Source organism: Dasypus novemcinctus, chromosome 17, assembly GCF_030445035.2.
Source record: "Dasypus novemcinctus isolate mDasNov1 chromosome 17, mDasNov1.1.hap2, whole genome shotgun sequence".
Classification (NCBI taxonomy): domain Eukaryota; kingdom Metazoa; phylum Chordata; class Mammalia; order Cingulata; family Dasypodidae; genus Dasypus; species Dasypus novemcinctus.
In genome coordinates this window covers 72596991-72615474 of record NC_080689.1, presented here as the reverse complement: position 1 = coordinate 72615474, position 18484 = coordinate 72596991, and the positions used below count along the sequence as shown (strand labels likewise).

The 18484-nt window shown below is 42.3% G+C and overlaps 1 protein-coding gene and 1 non-coding gene across 2 annotated transcripts; one reads left to right on the top strand and one right to left on the bottom strand.

Moving 5' to 3' along the window:
- Positions 1 to 1020: 1020 nt before the first annotated feature.
- On the top strand, positions 1021 to 3481 carry LOC101411862 (regenerating islet-derived protein 3-alpha-like). The gene is made up of 5 exons (XM_004469824.3): positions 1021 to 1132; positions 1701 to 1819; positions 2032 to 2169; positions 2787 to 2913; positions 3191 to 3481. Exons 1-5 carry the CDS (start codon positions 1057 to 1059, stop codon positions 3256 to 3258), a joined length of 528 nt encoding a protein of 175 aa, XP_004469881.1. The 5' UTR covers positions 1021 to 1056; the 3' UTR covers positions 3259 to 3481.
- A 13848-nt stretch (positions 3482 to 17329) lies between these two features.
- Positions 17330 to 17434, bottom strand: LOC111766905 (U6 spliceosomal RNA). The gene has a single exon (XR_002798831.2). It is a non-coding gene; the product is annotated as a U6 spliceosomal RNA (small nuclear RNA).
- Between the last annotated feature and the right edge of the window lie 1050 nt (positions 17435 to 18484).

Sequence of the window (18484 nt, the reverse complement as noted above, 5' to 3'; positions counted from 1 at the left end):
TTACTACTCTTCATCATTTAACTGTAGTCCTCTACACACTTTTATTTCCTTCATTGGCTCTAATTTTATCACATTAACATTATTTAGCAATGATACTCCATCACTCAGAGAGCAAATATACTCATTTGATTCCCCTAGGATTCTGGCTCACCTATTGATGTGTGAGATGATTCAGAAATTTCTTGAAATCTCATTGTTATGTTTTAAGCAACCACCCTGAATCATCACACTCAATCTTTGTTCACTCACTTCTTAGTCTTAATTATGTGAGTCACCTACCTGCAATTGTTACACTTATCTCCTCTTATCACCCAGCATTTATTAATCTTGGAAGACAAGATAGAAAGAGTTACTTATGTATGCAACAGGAGGGAATTCTTGAGAGGTCAGCAGAAGTCCTTTTTCAGATGTTTCCTTTAAAAATTTAATAACACAGTTTGTGCCACAGGCCTCTGACAAGGAAGAATCAGGGAAAGAGCAAATTTCACCTGGTTTCTTGAGAAAGCGCTGACCAGCTAACTGGAAAGAGGCATATCTGTGGCAATTCCCAGCCTTTGCCAGGAAGAATCTCCTCCCCATGACGGGAATTTCCTTGAATCAATGTCAATAATTTCCCATGACGCTGCCATGCGTACATATTGCTGTTATCAATTCATTGCCCCTCCTTCCAATTTTCTTATAAATACCCAGATTTCTGTAGCCTGAACAAAACATCCAGACTTTTGCAAGAAAGGTATGTCGGAGCTGTGGGTAGATAAAACCAATGCCAGAGGTTCTCCTGACACTTTGCAGGGGATGGTCTATGAGGCCCCATCCCTCATAGAACATCGGAGCTCCTTGACTCAGCAAAGGCTATCATAGGAGGTCTCAGAAGTAATTGGTGTACAGACCCCAATTCTTTTCATACCTGTGGAAGGGGATGGGTATTCACCAAGTTCGATTTTTCCTAGTGTTTAAAAGGACAAGACAAGAGATAGGGTTGTGGGGCTTCTGCACATCCCTCTGATAACTCTTTCTTTTAGTGACCTCTGATTGCCTCCTCAAGTCAGAGACACGATGCTGCCTCCCATGGCCCTCTCCAGTGTGTCCTGGATGCTGCTCTCCTGTCTGATGCTCCTATCTCAGGTCCAAGGTAAAATTTCTCTGCCTCTAACACTAGCTTCTCTGAAGGTCCAGGGTCAAGAAGAATGGTGTGGCATATATGGTAGAAATGAGGTATATTGCCTCACAATCAAGCCACATGCAGACCCTCTATCTTGACACTCCATTCAGGTTAGCCCATTGTGGCAGACATCATGAGGATCCATTAATACTGGAAGGTGGTGATGTCCCATTTGTCAGTGTTGTATATCTGGGAGGTAGAGGAAAGAAATTGTGAAGGCTCATTTATGAGATTTGGGGAAGGAGAAAAACAGAGGGTCCAGTGTAGGGAAAGCCAGTCAGAGAACAGCAAAGGTGGAACTTGAAGAATAGGAAAAAACTTTTCTAAAAAATTAAATGGTAGTTTCCATCTCCACTCCCTCTGCTTAGTGAGGCTTTGTGAGATAAGAATGTCCTGGAAGTGTTGGCAAAGTGAGAAGTAGCCAGATGTTTGGGGTCACTCCCCACAGACTGGCCTCATAGACATTCCTACAAGGTCGCCAACCCTAATCGCACTCTTTCTTTCCCCATCCCTCTTCTTTATTTCCCTTCCACTCCAGGTGAAGATGCCAAGCAGGAACTGCCTTCTGCACGTATCCGTTGTCCCAAAGGCTCCAAAGCCTACGGCTTATACTGCTATGCCTTGTTTCTAACACCAAAATCCTGGATGGAGGCAGACGTAAGTGGTTGATGTGGGGGGTGAGGGAATTATGAAAAAGTACATGGGAGACATAGGTGGAGGGGGTCTCTCCATTTTCCAGAAAGCCAAGGGATGGGGGTGGGGTTGTTGTGCACCAACATATCTCACACACCCCTTTCACACCCTACTGCCACCCACTCCCTTCCCCTGTGAGGTCTCAGGCCCCCTGTCTGTCTCCCTTTCCTGCGCAGATAGCCTGTCAGAAGCGGCGGGAAGGACACCTGGTGTCTGTGCTCAGCGGGCCTGAAGGATCCTTCGTGGCCTCCCTGATCAAGAGCAGTTTGAACAGCTATTCATACATCTGGATTGGGCTCAACGACCCCACACAGGTGTGACGGTGCTCTACCACCTGTTCCTTCTCAAGTGACCCTTCACCCAGTCCCATTGCCTTTCCTTTTAGCAGGAAGTACCCCATGGTGCCCTGGAGCTCAGGGATCCAAGGCAACATTTCAGGGAAAATGAGAGCTTTAAGGCCAGCTGAACAGCTGAGTTCAGTGGAGATTTCTGACCTCCAAGAGCAGCTAATCTGCCTCTTGTCAAGATTTTTGTGAAAATATCAAATGATGTGTTACAATTCAAATTCCCCAGCTACACTGGGTCTGAGATAGCAGTGGTGAGGTAATGCTAATAGAATAAAGGATCATTTGGGGCTCCAGTAGAAGAGATACTAACATTGGATTCAGAGGCTAATCCCAAATATACCATCAATTGTTTTTCTACAAGTAACACATTATGCAAAGCAGTTCCATTGGTCCTGGCTTTAGGATTTGTCCAAAAGTGTGAGGAGTTAAGGCAAAGCTTGCAGAGGAGGTGGTCCTGGAGCAGCATCTGGAAGAGAAGACTGAATCTATGATGTAGGGAGGGTCATGCGTTCCAGCTGAGGGGCTCATGCAAGGAGAGTGGTATTGGTCATTGCCCTCACCTGGCTCCATCCTTTCCTCTATAGGGCACAGAGCCCAATGCTGGTGGATGGGAGTGGAGTAGCGCTGACTTGATGAGTCACTTGGCCTGGGAGAGGAGCCCCTCCACCATCTCAAACCCTGGCCACTGTGGGACTGTGTCAAGAAGCAGTGGTAAGCCATAGAAGAGCCCCATCTTCCCTTACTTTACCCCCACCCCCATCTCTAGACATGAACTTTAAGGAATCCTCTAAAGCTAGGAGACGCATTATTGATATCTCTTCTCTAACTCACTCCCATCTCTTTTCTCTTGGCAAACCATTCTCCTGTACTGGAGCACTAATGAAAATGAGGAAGAGGCTTTGAAGGCTCCTCCAGAATTTGGAATGCTTTCCCTCTAGGTTAACAATATCCATCAGCCCCATCCATCTTGCCTCTTTTGTCTCTCTAGGATTTCTGAAATGGAAAGATTATAACTGTGATGCAACCTTGCCCTATGTCTGCAAGTTCAGTGACTAGGGTAGGCAGAAAGTCGGCAGCTGGGGAGAGTGTGAAGCTCACCAGGAAAATTGCATACAATGCGAAGACCACCCAAGGAAGGGAATTTTTTCCCTCACACCCCCAGACGGCCCTCCATATTCAAATCTCTACCCTTTCCCTCTCTCCAACTTCATGTAAGGCACTTCTGTGCATTCCCTGACCTGAACCCTAAGAGAACATGAATAAAATCATTTGTCTTGCACATTTCTGTCTTGTGTGGTCCATCCTCCTGGCCAAATCCTGAGGGCAGGAAGTACGAAGTGGGTGGTGTGGAAACTCTGAGTCTTCCCAATTTCACCCAGGTCTCAGGGAAAAGCACCTAAATATACAATCGTAGTAGTGTATTTGTTTTTTTTTTTTTTTAAATCAGACCTGATTTTGTAGGATTGGATTTGTGGACAGATGATGGCATTGCTCTCCCACACCCAGGTCATATTTTGGCATCTCCAGTCAAGATGCTGTGACACAACATGCCTTATCGTTTTTTTTTGTTTGTTTTTTTAAGATTTATTTATTTATTTATTTCTCTCCCCCCGCCCCACCCCGGTTGTCTGTTCTCTGTGTCTATTTGCTGTGTCTTCTTTGTCTGCTTCTGTTGTCAGCAGCACGGGAATCTGTGTCCCTTTTTGCTGCGTCATCTTGTTGTGTCAGCTCTCCGTGTGTGCGGCACCATTCTTGAGCAGGCTGCGCTTTCTTTCGTGCTGGGCGGCTCTCCTTACAGGTGCACTCCTTGCGCGGGGCTCCCCTAAGCGGGGGACACCCCTTCGTGGCAGGGCACTCCCTGCGCGCATCAGCACTGCGCATGGGGCCAGCTCCACAGGGGTCAAGGAAGCCCTGGGGTTTGAACCGCGGACCTCCCATGTGGTAGGCAGATGCCCTAACCACTGGGCCAAGTCTGCCGCCCCTTATCAGGTTTTGATTCTTTTTATAACAAAATCTCTTATGTGTAGTGGTGGAAGAACAGGATTTTTTTGGTTTGTATTTTCCAGTTTATCATGGATTAATATTGGTAAACTGAAATAAAAATGAATTAAGAATGAAATGGGGGAAGTTGACTAGGCCCAATGGATAGGGCATCCACCTACCACATTGGAGGTCTGCAGTTCAAAACCAGGGCCTCTTAGATCTGTGTGGAGCTGGCCCATGTGCAGTGCTGATGCGTGCAAGGAGCGCCATGCCACACAGGGGTGTTCCCCGTGTAAGGGAGCCCCATACGCAAGGAATGCGCCCTGTAAGGAAAACCACCTAGCGTGAAAGAAAGTGTAGCCTGCCCAAGAATGGCACTGCATTCACAGAGAGCTGATGCAACGAGATGACACAACAAAAAAGAAACACAGATTCCTGGTGCTGCTGGTAAGGATAGAAGTGGTCACAGAAGAACACACAGCTAATGGACACTGAGAGCAGACAACAGGGGGAGGGAGTGGGGAGAGAAAAAAATAATAAATCTTAAAAAAAAGAATGAAATGGATACAATAGATGATCAATACACAAGCTCATTTGTTAATAGAACTAACATTAATCTCTCAAATTGCTCTGAAGTATTCTAATTTCAATTTGTGTCTTTCTTCCCTGTGTCTGGCTAACATACTGTTCACAAACAAGCCCAGATCCATCTCAATATGTGTTACCTTTTCCTTAGTTGGCATCTGCAATGAAGTGCCCCAAATGATTCTCTCTCCTTGGGCATTAAAGCATATTATTTTCAATCAAAAGTTGGAAAAATTTAATGTCTAGAAAGATTTCTATTAATATTTTAAAATGAGTAATAATATAATAGATGATGCTTGTTTGGAAATAGTTCCCCTTACCAGAGTGAAGACAAGATCTAGACTTTCCTTGATTCTGCATATTTCAAGACCAGAATTTGCCTTCCATCTCAGCCTACAAAGTAGTTGGCTAACCCCCAATCTGGAGAAGTTCTTAATGAGTTTATGATAAAAAGTATTCACATGTGCCATGAAAATGACAGCATCTTTATAAAATAAATACATGAGATGAGTGAACAGTGTCTAATTTTATTTTCTGATGTTTGCCTAGTATTCTTTACTGTTCCCAAGATAAGATGCCCTAACCAAAGGACATTTAGCACTTTTATTGCAAAAATTTTCCCATCAGTTTAAATGAATTTATGAGTGCATAATGCCATAGATCTTGATTTTCTGCCCTTGAAAAATAATAAAATGGGTTAGAGAAGTCCATGCTAATTCAGCTTGTGCCAACTCATCTATTCGTCTGAGTTATTATGCCTTTGGCCCCAAGTGAGTCACCAGGACCATGGAGACCAGAGTCTGTTCCTGCAGTTGGAAAGCCCTAGTATATAAGAAAAGACATTTTTACTGGCAAATAAGAAAGATCCCATCATAATTTTCTTTACAAAACCAAGGGTTTATTGGCTTTCCTAACTGAAAAGTCTATCAGTAAGATAGGCCTTGAAGTCAGATCAATCAAATGCTATTTCTCTTGGGTTCTCTTGTCTTTCCTTTTTCATTTTTATGTTCTATTCCTCTATTGTCATCCTTTTACAGCTCCAGAGATTCACCAGCAGCTACTAAGCATACTGATTCACCATCAATGCCAGAATCAACAGTACATAAGATTTCCTAATATTTTAAAGAAAAAAAATCTTGAGCTATTCTCTATGTAGACAAGCTTATCGCATAGACTTGGCCAAGGAAATATCTTGGACTGGTCACTGAGCTTAAATTACTGAATATCATTTAATCATTACTAGAGTAAAGTGGATAATATTATGCTGATTAAATTTCATAATTTATAAACCATCTTGGATTTTGGGGTGCAATCATTATCACCCAAACAGAGAGGTCAAAGTGAGAAGGAAGGAAGAAAAGGGTTCCCCTAGAGGAGCACATAAGTATTATTCAAGAAGGCTAAAAGGGGGCAATGAGGCTGGTAGCAACCCATCCGTAGCACTGCACATACTTTCAGGTGGAGATTAGAAGTAGGTAAATCTGTACTTCACAACCAATTGGGAGAACGCTGAGAAGGGCCATAGCTGATTTGGCCTTAGAGAGATTCCCAGAATGAGGAAAGGCTCTTCCAGACACAAACTGGGACTACCCAAGGTAGGGCCTTCTCCCCACAATCTATAGAAACTTCCTTCAAGCAAAGGAGGGGCTTGCCCTTTCCCTGAGTGATCACAGGTGCTCAGTACCAATGTCCCACAAGGCAGAGGGGGCAAGGAGACTTCATCTAGGAGAGTGGAGGGGCAGGTCAGTACTGAAGTAGACTAGATGGGGATCGTGTGAGAATACTGAGAACATCTGGGAAGAGATTCAGGGAAAACAGAAGAAATAGAGAAGAGTAGACAGACCACACTCCCACTGAGAGGCCCTCTCCTCTCTTTAGTTTGGCATTTCCTTAAAACTCATGGAAATGACCAGAACTTGCCTAGGCACAATCTGATGGTAGCACCTGATTATCCATAAAAAAGATGATAATGCTTCCAACTGAATACAACTACAGGCATCCCCTGAAAATCTGACTCATGTGTCCCAATGCTATCTGCCAGCTTATATTTCACTATTAAAAAAAAAAAAAAGCTATAAAGCAGTTGTCCATCCAAGCCTCCAACTAATTATTTAAAACACATAGTTACACACCTAAATCAGTAGCAAACACTCACAGTAGGATGGGAAATTCTGTAAAACTCAACTTCCTTATCAGCAGACAATTTGTGTTTGCTGAAAACTTTTTTTTTATATGAGGTATCATGAGTAGATGTGCTTTTGTTTACACCAGCAACATCTAGAATCCACATGCTACTTGTTAACATTTTGTGTCCTTTCAAATGAGTGTATGTTTCTGTTTTATCAGTTTTATTTAGAATATAACTTCACATTTAACCATCTTAAGTAAATTATATTAGAACATTTATTTGAGATTTAGATATGTATGTATCAATTTTTCCTATATAAACTTTGGTTGAAAGTGATGCACAAGGGATAAATACATAGTGTGAAGTTTAGGTACGTAGTAACCAACAAGTGCTCCAGCAGGAGAATGGTAACCAGGGATGCTTTTTGCAGGAGATAGCTGTAATGCCATTGGTGCTAGTTGGAATTCTTCACGGGGTGATAAAAGTTGTCTAGTTGTATAATGCTTTATGTATTTTCATTCTTCAACTCCATCTTTTTAAAGGTTTTCAAATGATCAGCGTATTTCTTCCCTCCATTTCCCATGTCCCCATCATTAGTCCCTTTAATCCATACAAATCATCTGTTTCTGAAAGTACTAGACTATCACAAGTGGAAAGAGTCCTCTTGCTTTATTGCAGTATGAAAGAATGTTTGGAGATATTTTGTGAGACAATGATTACCTGTTTCTCACACTTTTGCACATCTTGTAAGTAGAGGCACTGATTGTCCTTTGTATAACCTACCTGTTCAAGGATGTTTTTGCAGTGAAAAACAAAGGGCAGGCTTATCTGTCATCTTGGAAGGTAAAAATAATGTTCCCATGGAGAATGAAGATAGACCTGCTTCTTGGGTGTAAAAAAGATGACTCCTTCTGGTTCAAAGGGTATGTTTGTTTGCCTGCCATCTTTGTTTGCCACAGATCTACCAATGCAAAGTACCAGAAAAGGGTTGGCTTTTATAAAGAGAATTTTATTTAGGGTAAAATCTTACAGTTCCAAGGCTGCAAAATGTCCAAATCAAGGGATTGACAGAAATGCTTTCTCATCAAAGTCAGCTACCGGTGATCTTGGAACTGATGTCAGAAAGTAAGATGGCAGCTGATTGCTGTGGAGGTCCCTGCCTTCCTCTCTAGAGTCACCATTTCCCTGAGCCCTGCTGTGGGCAAATAGGCATGGGCTTTGCCTCTTTCTGGGCCTCGTCTCTCAGTCTCAGCTGATCTGCCAATTTACCTGAGTTCAGCTGTGAGCTGTCAGGCATATGGCTCATCTTTTCAGCCTTAAGCTGCTTTGTGGGACAAGTCCCTTGGGGGTTTCATGCTTAAGCTTTTGCTGCTAAAGATCCTTAAGTCCTTTCTCACATTGGCAGGGTCAAAATTGGTGGCTCCCTTTCTCTGTGGATCTCTCTCTGTGTCTTTGTTTAAATAAAGCTCCAATAAGAGGGCAGAGACCTAACCTGAGTCATGCCTCACTCATGTAGTCCAGTCAAAAGGGCCCCACACCCACAGGAATGGATTAGTTCAAGAACATCATCTTGATTTTTTTTTTTTTGATTCATAAAAGAACTTCAGTCACACTTGTCATTATAAAACTTTCTGGTTCCCTAAGCTCCTATATATTACTCCCCTTCAACAGAACCCACTGTGTGTGAAGGCTCATCTGTGTTGCCCCCATGGAATCTGAGAAAAGCGGAACAAAAGTGAATATGCTGATGTCATGCTATTTCTTTTGCTGGAAGAATTAAAACCCTTGTCTTTCTTCAATATATGTGAAACTATGGACAATAACTAAGGTTGCAAACAGGGAAAAACCTCAGACTATTCATAGATCTTGATAAGAAATGAAGAAATCATTCTATTGCTACACAGTGGAAAAAGGATCTTAACTCTAAAGTCTTGAGTCTCACCTCATAATTTCTATTACTATCTCCATTGTACTTTCTTTCCAGATAAATTCAGCTTTCTCAGTGTTTATTAATGCACATTTGTAAGCCATGCTATCCTGTCCTGTTCCTCTGGCCATCAGCCCCCCCCCCCCCCCCCCCGAGATCCCTCTATGGCTTAATTTATTTCCAGGTCTTTCTCTTTGCTTCCCCCTTCATCCAGGTAAAAGTGTTAACCAACCTTCCTGTCATGGTGTCTAGACCATGCATGGTATGAAGGTCAGTTCCTCTTAGTGACAGCTGAGTTTTCCAAGAACCTTTCTCAAGAGGAATACTGAACCTTAGCCAAATCCTCTGAACATATCAAATCTCACAGGTTTCAACAAGGTCATCGAATAGCTATTCTGGTGAGAAAATAAATGTGGAAAAAAATCGACAGAGCACCATTTATGTTTGGAATTTAGATAGTCTATGTTTTTATCAGTGCATTCTAAGAAACCCTTACAGCAAACAATTTTAGAATTTACTTGTCCTTTAGAGTTTTATTACATATTCAGAATCCTCTTCATAACAATTTAAAAATACTGACCATTATACTTTGGAATCTTTGAATGTTTTGATTAAAAGGTGCCACACAAATAGATTATCTTATTTATATCTTGAACTCCTCAGAGTGCCTGGTGAAGTTCTAAATTGCCCTTGGTTATACTGTGACAAGGCTTCAAGTATTTAATGCTATTGGCACCATGACCTTCGATAATATTAAAATAGACAATGACCCAAAGTTTGATGGACAGTTTCCCATACTGAAATTCTGAAAACAGACAAGAATCAAATAACTGTGCCTGAAAATCTTGTCAGGACCTCAACCCCTCCATGACCTGACAACCTTAAGTAGTGAAATAAATAAAATTAAGAACCTTATACCAAAGACAATAGAGAATAAAGGTGCAGGTGACACTCAAAGGCAGAGAGACCAGAGTGCATCTTAGACTCAACCGTAGTCAGTGGGCCAGCATCTGAGACTCGGGGAGAGAAAGAGCATGGGGTCTTGGGTGCACTGTAATCTCAACCAAGTGGCCAGGCTGAGCAGGAGAGGACCCAGTGTTATCCAATTAATTGCAACTAATTTGGATGAAAATCGAACTGACCACGAGTAGCATGGACTTAATTCCAACATGATGCTTGGCCCGAGGATCCTCCTAAGGACCGTTCTAACTTGAGGCAGGAGGAAAGAATGTTTTAAGGGATTTTAGAAAGGATGTTTTGGTTGGAGTTCAGCTGGTTTGAAGAATAGAGGAATGTTCTTGAGGATTCACAGCCATAATTGGAGCAATCTGAATTCTCTCATGAGGAGTAGACCAAGTGACTTATAGACTAAAGTCCTATGCAAGTGAGGTTAGGTGTGGGGAGTGGCAGCAGGGGACAAGAATATGCAAAGTCACAAGGAAAATTCTGTTCTCAATTCCTTCAGGGTCTTTCAAGCATAAGAAATCAGAGAATTGTTCCTGTTATGCAAGATTGGGTGAGGCCTATTTCAGGAAAGCATGAGTGGGAGAAAAGCAGATGTACTCTTCTCAATCTGTGCTAGATGGAATTCCCATGATCCCTAGTAGCCCTTGGTTTTGTATCATATCTTCCTTTTGAGTGTGGGCAGAATCTGTGAATATGATAAGATACCAGTCCCAAATTATATTATGCTATATGGCAAAAGGAATTCTTGCATCTGTAATTAAGATTATTAACCAATTGAAGTGATTAACCCAAAAGGAGCTTATATAAGAGATCATTAGGGTAGGGTCCATCCTAATCACACAAACAAGTCTAAGAGCAGAGAATGCCTCCAACTGAAGCAGAAGGGGAAGTCAGAGTAACACGAACCATTAAAAGGGTTCCCTATGCCACTGCTGGCTTAGAAGATGGAAGCAGACTCTGGTCAAGGAACGCAGCTGAGAATGATACCAAGTTCACAACTAGCAAGGAAATGGGGACTTCTGTCCTGGAACTTCAAAGAAGTGAATTCAGTCAACAGCCTGAGTGACAGTGGCAATTTGCTACTCAGCAAAGGTGAACTAGTACACTGAGGATCCAGGGAATGAGTCATGTGAGGCTCAGCCTGGAATCCCTCTTGTGAGTATTAATGGCCTTTTCAGAATATCAAGAATATCACAGGCAAGATGCTTCTAAGGTATTAATTAACAGGTCTTCACCTATCGTCTGGTGTATCCTAATCCTATGTCAGGCCATGCTTAAGGAAAACCATGGGAAAGAATGATCAGATCTGAAAATTATTTAATTAGAAAACAAGAGAAAATAACAATACTGCAAAGAACCAATAGAAAATTCTCCCAGATGGCTGGATCTGAAGGCAGGCTACTCAGTAGGTAACTGGAGGTCCTTTTTGTACAAGACAGTGTCATCTTGATTGATCTCAAAGTGTGCTAAGGAGGAAAAATAACATAGGATTTCAGGGTGCTTGTGAAATGGCCAAAGTTCAAATGCACAAGTGGTTTTGGAAGTACAGAGATATCATAACAAGATGACACAGGTAGAAGACAGGTGAGGAAACTGGCAGTAGAGGAGGGCAGGTAAAAGGACAGAGCAGAAACATGCAAATAGGTGCTGTTCAAAGACAAAAAGTGGTCAGCATGTTATGAAAAGTAAGTTAAGAAAAATGGGGGTGTGTTTCTCTGAACAGGTTGGAGGAGAGAAGTATTTAACTTGCCCTTTTCTTCCACAGTGTGATGTTGGACAAGCCACTTAGGTTATCTAAATTTCCCAGCAGGGACACCCCCTAGCTTGTCCTTGCAGGTGTGCCTACAGATTGCCCCACTCCAGCTCAAACATTCTCTGTCCTCTTTCTGTTGTCCTCCCCCTCCATTCAGCCAACATATTTCTTGGAAGGTCTCTGATCCCTGCTTAGCTACTTAGGGTCATGGGAACTGGGCATCTGGTTGCTGCCGGGAAAATGGAAAGCTGCCTTTGCCTTGGACAGTTTGCTGACCTACTTGTGGGAAAAAGGCTTTATCTGTGAGTATACCTGGTATGTACCAGGAAGTGGCTCCTCCTGAAGCTGGGATTTCCTTTTAGGCCCAAGTCCAAGCTGAACTTCATGCACTCTGCCTCTCATGTTGACTTTGCTTATGGAAAAGAGTCCATTCTTCTGATTACCTTGAAGATGCTGTTGGGGACTTGGAGATGTCATATGTAGTTGGGGGTAGGCAGAACCTTACACATATAGGGAAGTGAGGAACAAATACAGTGACAGTTTGGGGCAGGGATGAGAACGGAGAAGGATGGGTCTCACTAATTTGTCATTGTGTGGAGTTGTCTCTAGGATTTAGACTTGCAAGTGAAAAGAGAAGCAGGGATGATGGGGGTGGCAAGAGTACACATCTTCTACTCCATTAGAAGCCTAGCTCTAGGGAAAAGTTATATCATAGACTTAGTCCGGCAGATATTGCTCCACTTTCTGGCCCATTTCCCATACTTTATTGTCCTACATCTTCCAAGCCAAGACAGAGCTGCTCTCTGCCCAAATCCGCTGCCCAGGAGGCATAAATGTCCATGGCTCCTACTGCTGCTACTTTAAGGGAAACCATAAGAACTGAGTTGATGCAGATGTTCAGAGTGGGGACAATCCCTGGGAGGTACATGATGATGGGGGTGGTCGCCATCACTCAGATTCTTTTGCAAGCCTCCATGGAGAGACATGACAATGGGCACTCAGCCAACCCACCAACAACCCAGACCCTTATTCTTTACTTTGGCTTCTTGTTTTGTGCTTTCTAGCTACAGAGGCCCTGGTTGTCAAAGACAAACTTCTCAGGAAACCCTCCCATGCTGTCTTCTTTCTCCCTCTTCTAGAGACACCTAGTATCTCTTTCAGGTCCTCTTTCTCTGTGAGTGCCTCCTGCCCACCTCCCAGCTCTTTTGTCAGAACATACAATCGTGCCACCTGATATCTGTGCTCAATCAGCCAGGGGCCTATGTGGCCTCCTTGGTCAAGGAGAACAGCACAAAGTGCCTAAATATCTGGGTTAGGGTCAATGATCATGAAATGTTCAGGTTGCAGCCTCTCTCCTCTGCTTTGTCCCAGCTGGAGACTGGAGACAGTATGGGAGGCTCAAGACCTTGCATCCCAGCCTCAGAAACTCTTGCCATTGCCCATCATAGGTCACAGAAGCAATGGGATCATGTCATCATTAGACATTAAAGAGTTTAATTAAAGGGCTTGATCTCTTGGGGGCACCTGGTGGCCCTGGCTGAAGTCAGTCCCTTCTCTTTCAAAGCTTGCTTATGAACCCCTTCCCAAAGGATCTTGTGATACAAAACACCCCAAATCCCTTGAAGGCATTGTAAAGGAGGAATTAAGAGGAAAAGAGTTTCTCTTTCTGGAACGGAAGAATTTACAGTGCTTCTGGGACTTTAGACTCAAACAAAATAAATTAAATAGTTAGTGGCATGACAGATGATATGTTTCTGCCTGTTCAAGGATGTGGGATTTAGAAGCAGGAGCGATCACCAATAGTTTTCTGTAATAACTGACTCTAAGGCTCAGTATATATTTAGGGCCAATATAGTTTGATGGGTAGGAAAGGAGGGGAGGGTTATTTGGACATTCCGGGAAGCAGGAAAGTAAGAGCAGAAGCAGGAACATCAAAGCATGGTTAGCAGGAGGCAGCAAGTACTCCTTACTTTATTCTGTATTAGTTTTTTCCCCTAATCTGTGTAAATCCTTTCCTGCCCCACACCTCTTCTCCCTCCAGAACCTTCACTGGTTCTGTAATAGTGGGTCCTTCTCCTACAAAGCCAGAGCCCCTGGAGCCCCAGGCAGTGGTAACTCGGGCTACTGTGTGAGCCTGATCAAGCGAGCATAGGTGAGAGGCGAATCTACCCCCCACTCTCTACCCAGCACTGCCACCCTCTCTTTCTCTAGCTCTGGGATGGATCTGGGGGATCCAGAAGGGAAAAAGTGAGCTTCTCATAAAGGAAGTTGAAATGTCTTTTCTTTTGATCCTTGTCCTGAGTCTCAGAGCCTGATCCTGGTCTCCTAACTAGAGGGCCCATGAAATCTTTCTGGCTCTTCTCAGTCTGACTCCTCTGAATGGCCTGGAGGAGTCCAGAAATGGAAGGAGGAGACTTATGAGACAGCACTCTCCTTGTCTGCAAGTCCCCAAACTAGAGGAAGCTGCAGGTGGACCACAAGAACAGGCTGTGGAAGGGCTTCTGAGGCCAGAATTGAACTGAACCCTCCTCCTATCTCAAAAACCTCACCTTTTCTCTTCTTTTTAAAATTTTAAAATATTTTACTAGAGAAGATAAAAGTTTATGGAAAAAATCATGCATAAAATATTATCCTTTCTCCTTGCTTTGCTCTCCTTTTCCTTCACCTGCCTCAGGCTCCCCTGGAGCCTAGCTACCTGAACAGTGTTAATAAATACTTTTCTTAATGCTTCCGTATTGTGTATTTCCAGTGCCACATGCTAAGTGAGGAAGGGGGAAGGAGGTACTCACATTTGTTCTCGGCCGTTCCGTTGTATCTCATGTGTTTGTGACTGTGGTTGGGCCTTGCTTAAATGGATGCTGTCATGGTGAAGAAAAAACACACTTCTCACTCCCTAAACAATCATGACTTTTGGAGACCCTGGTGTATGTAAAAGACAAAATCAGACTGTGGGTCAAGTGGTTGCGTATTTGTTGTTCTCTTATTTGTTCCTGTCTAAAGCTCTTCTTGCAAGGCCTATAGCCATGAACACAACAAGTGGGGGGTATTTAATGAAACTAATCAGGTCTCAGAGAGCTGGATGTGTTGCATCCAGGCCGGGAGGGAGATCAGAAAGTTTTGTTAGTCCAACAAACTGGAGACTTACCCAGGTCAGCTAACAGGAAGGTGAGGATGGTCCACCACTGCACCAGACAACCGAGAGAGACTACACTTGCAAGAAGGAGAATTGCATCCATCAGTCAGGTGGGATCTAAGCCCCCTCTCAATTTAGAGGTGGAGTGGACATCGCCATCCCAGCGTCCTCAGGATGGAGGAATAAAATATGGTCTAGAATGGACCTACTGGTATTCTACTATAGAATTATTTTGACTCTGGCAATGGAAGGAATTATATCATTGATGTGGAGACAGTGGCCACAGGAGTTGCTGAAGGCAGGGAGAGGGAAAAGACGTGTGATATTTGGGTATTTTCGGGACTTGGCATTGCCCTGAATGATATTGCAGGAACAGATGCAGGACATTATACATCCTGCCATGGCCCACTGAATGGACTGGGAGAGAGTATAAACTACAACATAAACTATAATCCATGCTGTGTAGCAATGCTCCAAATTGTACTCACCAAATGCAATGAATGTACCACACTAATGAAAGAAGTTGATGTGGGAGGAGTGGGGCATGTGGGGTGTGGGATATATGGGAACCTCATATTTTTTATTGCAACATTTTGTGTGATTTATGTACCTTTAAAAACAAAGTGAAAAAAGAAAAACAACAGCAATAAAGTTTTGTTACAATTGTAAGTTAACTCTGAAGCAAAAATGTTTAGTTTTAAATCTAACTCAAATACTTGGCAGCTGCCTATCCTTAGGTAAGTTGCCCAACACTGCAATTTAGCTTATTCATTTGTTAAACATGGTCAAAAATAGTACGTATGTTATCAGGCTGTTATGGGGGTTAAATGGTTTTCCAGTTGTAAAACATTTAGAATAGTGCCTGACATACAGAACAGGCAATAAAAGGATCAGTTAAATAAGCAAAACCTTTTCTTTGAAGGACAAAATGCTAAGTTATAAGTAGGGTTCCCTATACCTGCAGAACACAAGCAGACAATGAAAAGTCTCTTGTCCATCTTATACTTCTTTAGCCCCTATAATCCATCATCTAATTTTTCCTGTGAAGTCCAGTGATTAAAACAGAAAGAGACACTCTCTATAAGAAGTCTAAAATACATGTTACAAAGGTCAAAATGGTCAGTAGCTACACAAAGTTGGCCAACAGCACTACATATCAAGCATAGCCTTGAAATTCACCTAATCCATACGGAAGTTTATCAAGACATTGGTCCACTGGAGAAAACATTAATACCAGATATCCAGGATACTGCCTTTTATCTATTTGGAAATTTCTGAAACAAATAGGATGGGAATGGACTGAAATGACCTGTGAACCTTGTGAAATAAGATAAGAGGACAGAAATTGAGGATCCTGAAAACAAGGAAGCAAATAGTGAAGGGATGGGAAATAAGGTTTCCCTGAAAAAGACTTAACCCTGAACCCAAAGCAGTTGTCAGAAAAACCATTGAATTATTCGCTTAGATGTGAAATTTGGCCAGCCATCTTTGTAAGCAATGAAGTTTATTATCTCAATGTGTATATAGCTATTGGGGGCAATAAAGATTTTGATGAGAGAACTGTGTCAATTGTTATATGTTTTAAAACTCTCTTTAGGGAAGCATATGTGGCCCACCCAGTAAGGCCTCCACCTACTATATGGGAGGACCTGGGGTTCGATCCCTGGGGCCTCCTGGTGAAAAAGAAGAAGAGAAAGCATGCCTGTGTGGCGAGCCAGTGCCCACGTGGTGAGCTGAGTGCCCATGTGGGTGCCTGCCCAGTGAGCCGAGTGCCCACATGGTGAGTTGAGTGTCCACGCAAGTGCCCATGTGACAAGTCACGTTCCCACACGGTGAGCCGAGTTCCCTCACGGTGAACTGAGTGCCCGCGTGAGTGCCCACGTGGTGAGCTGAGTGCCCATATGAGTGCCTGTGTGGTAAGCCAGTGCCTGCACGGGGAGCCAGCGCCCACACAGAGAACTGAGTGCCTGAGCTAGTGCCCACGTGGCGAACCGAGTGCCCGCGTGAGTGCCCGCGTGGTCAGCCAGTGCCTGCATGATGAGACAGAGACAGTACCTGAGCAGAAAGCCTAGCGCCCATGCAATGAGCCAGTGCCCATGCAAGTGAGTCATGCAGCAAGATGATGACTCAACAAAAGAGAGACGAAGGGGAGAGTCAAGGTGAAGCACAGCAGAAATGAGAAACTGAGGTGGCTCAATTGGCAGGGAACTGCTTTTCACAGCAGAGGTCCCCAGAATCGAATTCCCATGAATTCTAGAAGAGAAAGATGAGTAGAGAAGACAAAAAGAAAAAGAGATACAGAAGATCACACAGTGAATCGACACAGACAGCAAAAACAGCAGGGCAGGGGAGAGGGAGGGGAAGAAAAATAAAATAAGTAAAGTGCATTTCTTTAAAACAAAAACCTCTCTCTGGTCTTGCAGCAGTTCTCATTCATCTCATGTAAGCTAAAACATATTTTTGTTATGTATTCAAAGTATTATGTTTTTTATACCTGGAAAATCATTGCTTGCTTGTTCCATTTATCTTCCTGACGTAATGAAGAATGCTCTCTTAAAAAAAAAAATTATGCCACAAAGTTTTGTTTTGATTTTTTATTTTTAATATATTTTTATTAAAGTTGTGAACTTACAAGACGATCTTGCATATGTGAAAAATATGGAACACTTCATGAATTTGTATGTCATCCTTGCTCAGGGCCATGCTAATCTGCTCAGTATTATTCCAATTTAGCATAAGTGCTGCTAAAGTGAGCACTGATTTTATAGTTTTAAATTAATTTCTTGTTCATTTTTTGGCAAGAAAAACCCATTATGGTACCAAGTATACTGGACTCCACCCTATTGCATTCTTTAGTAACTCTGAAGAACTTGACTGAATCTCTTATTGATAGAAAAAAAAATTTCCCTGGAAAATAAGATTTTAAGAAAGCATAACTATTTTTTTAGAAAATGTAGAAATAAATTGCACTAATTTAGCAAATACATGAACTCATCAGTCAGAATATATACCATTAATATTTGTCATCTTAGTTTATAATCTGAAGTTTTTATAAAGAGGAAAAAAGGCTCAAATTATTTAGGCAAACACAAAATTATATGTTTCTATATATTCTTCTATTTCAAATTTTTATTTTTAAAACTACACAGGGATTAATCAATAAAATTTACGTAGTATTAATCTGTGAGCTTTAAAAGCAAATAGTTTAGAACTTGTTGCAACTGACTTTCATCATTCAACATTACATTTTTGAGACCTATCCATGTGTTATAAAGATTCAGCTCATTCAATTTAACTTCTGTTTAGTTAAAATTCAGAATATTCTGTTTAGTTATTATTCTAGCAGATTTTATTTATCCATTTATCCCAATTGATGTATCCATTCTTCTCATGGTAGACATTTACTTTAAGTGTTTTCCCCTAGTTTTTCATTCTGTATTGGCTTTTGCTTCCTGGACTCTAACTGTGTAATCCATGGTGATACTTGTAAACACTCTTTTTCACTATACCACCTTTGAGGACATTGACTTCACGCCACAAGCTTCAATAAACCCTGAAGTTCAGCCTCAATTCCAGCTTCTTTGATTTTCCTTAGGCATTATCACCCTACAGTTTCTACCTGTGTTGACTCTTTAAGAACATCTGTGTCATGCTAGATATTTACAGTCCTACCCTACTGGATATGTTAGATTAAATTTGTGGAAATACTCATCCCTGCCTCATGAAATGGGTCCTCAGATGGTCTTGAGCCTGAAAAGGAACCAAGCAGTCACCCAAGACCAGTAGGGTCAGCAATTTTTACTTAAT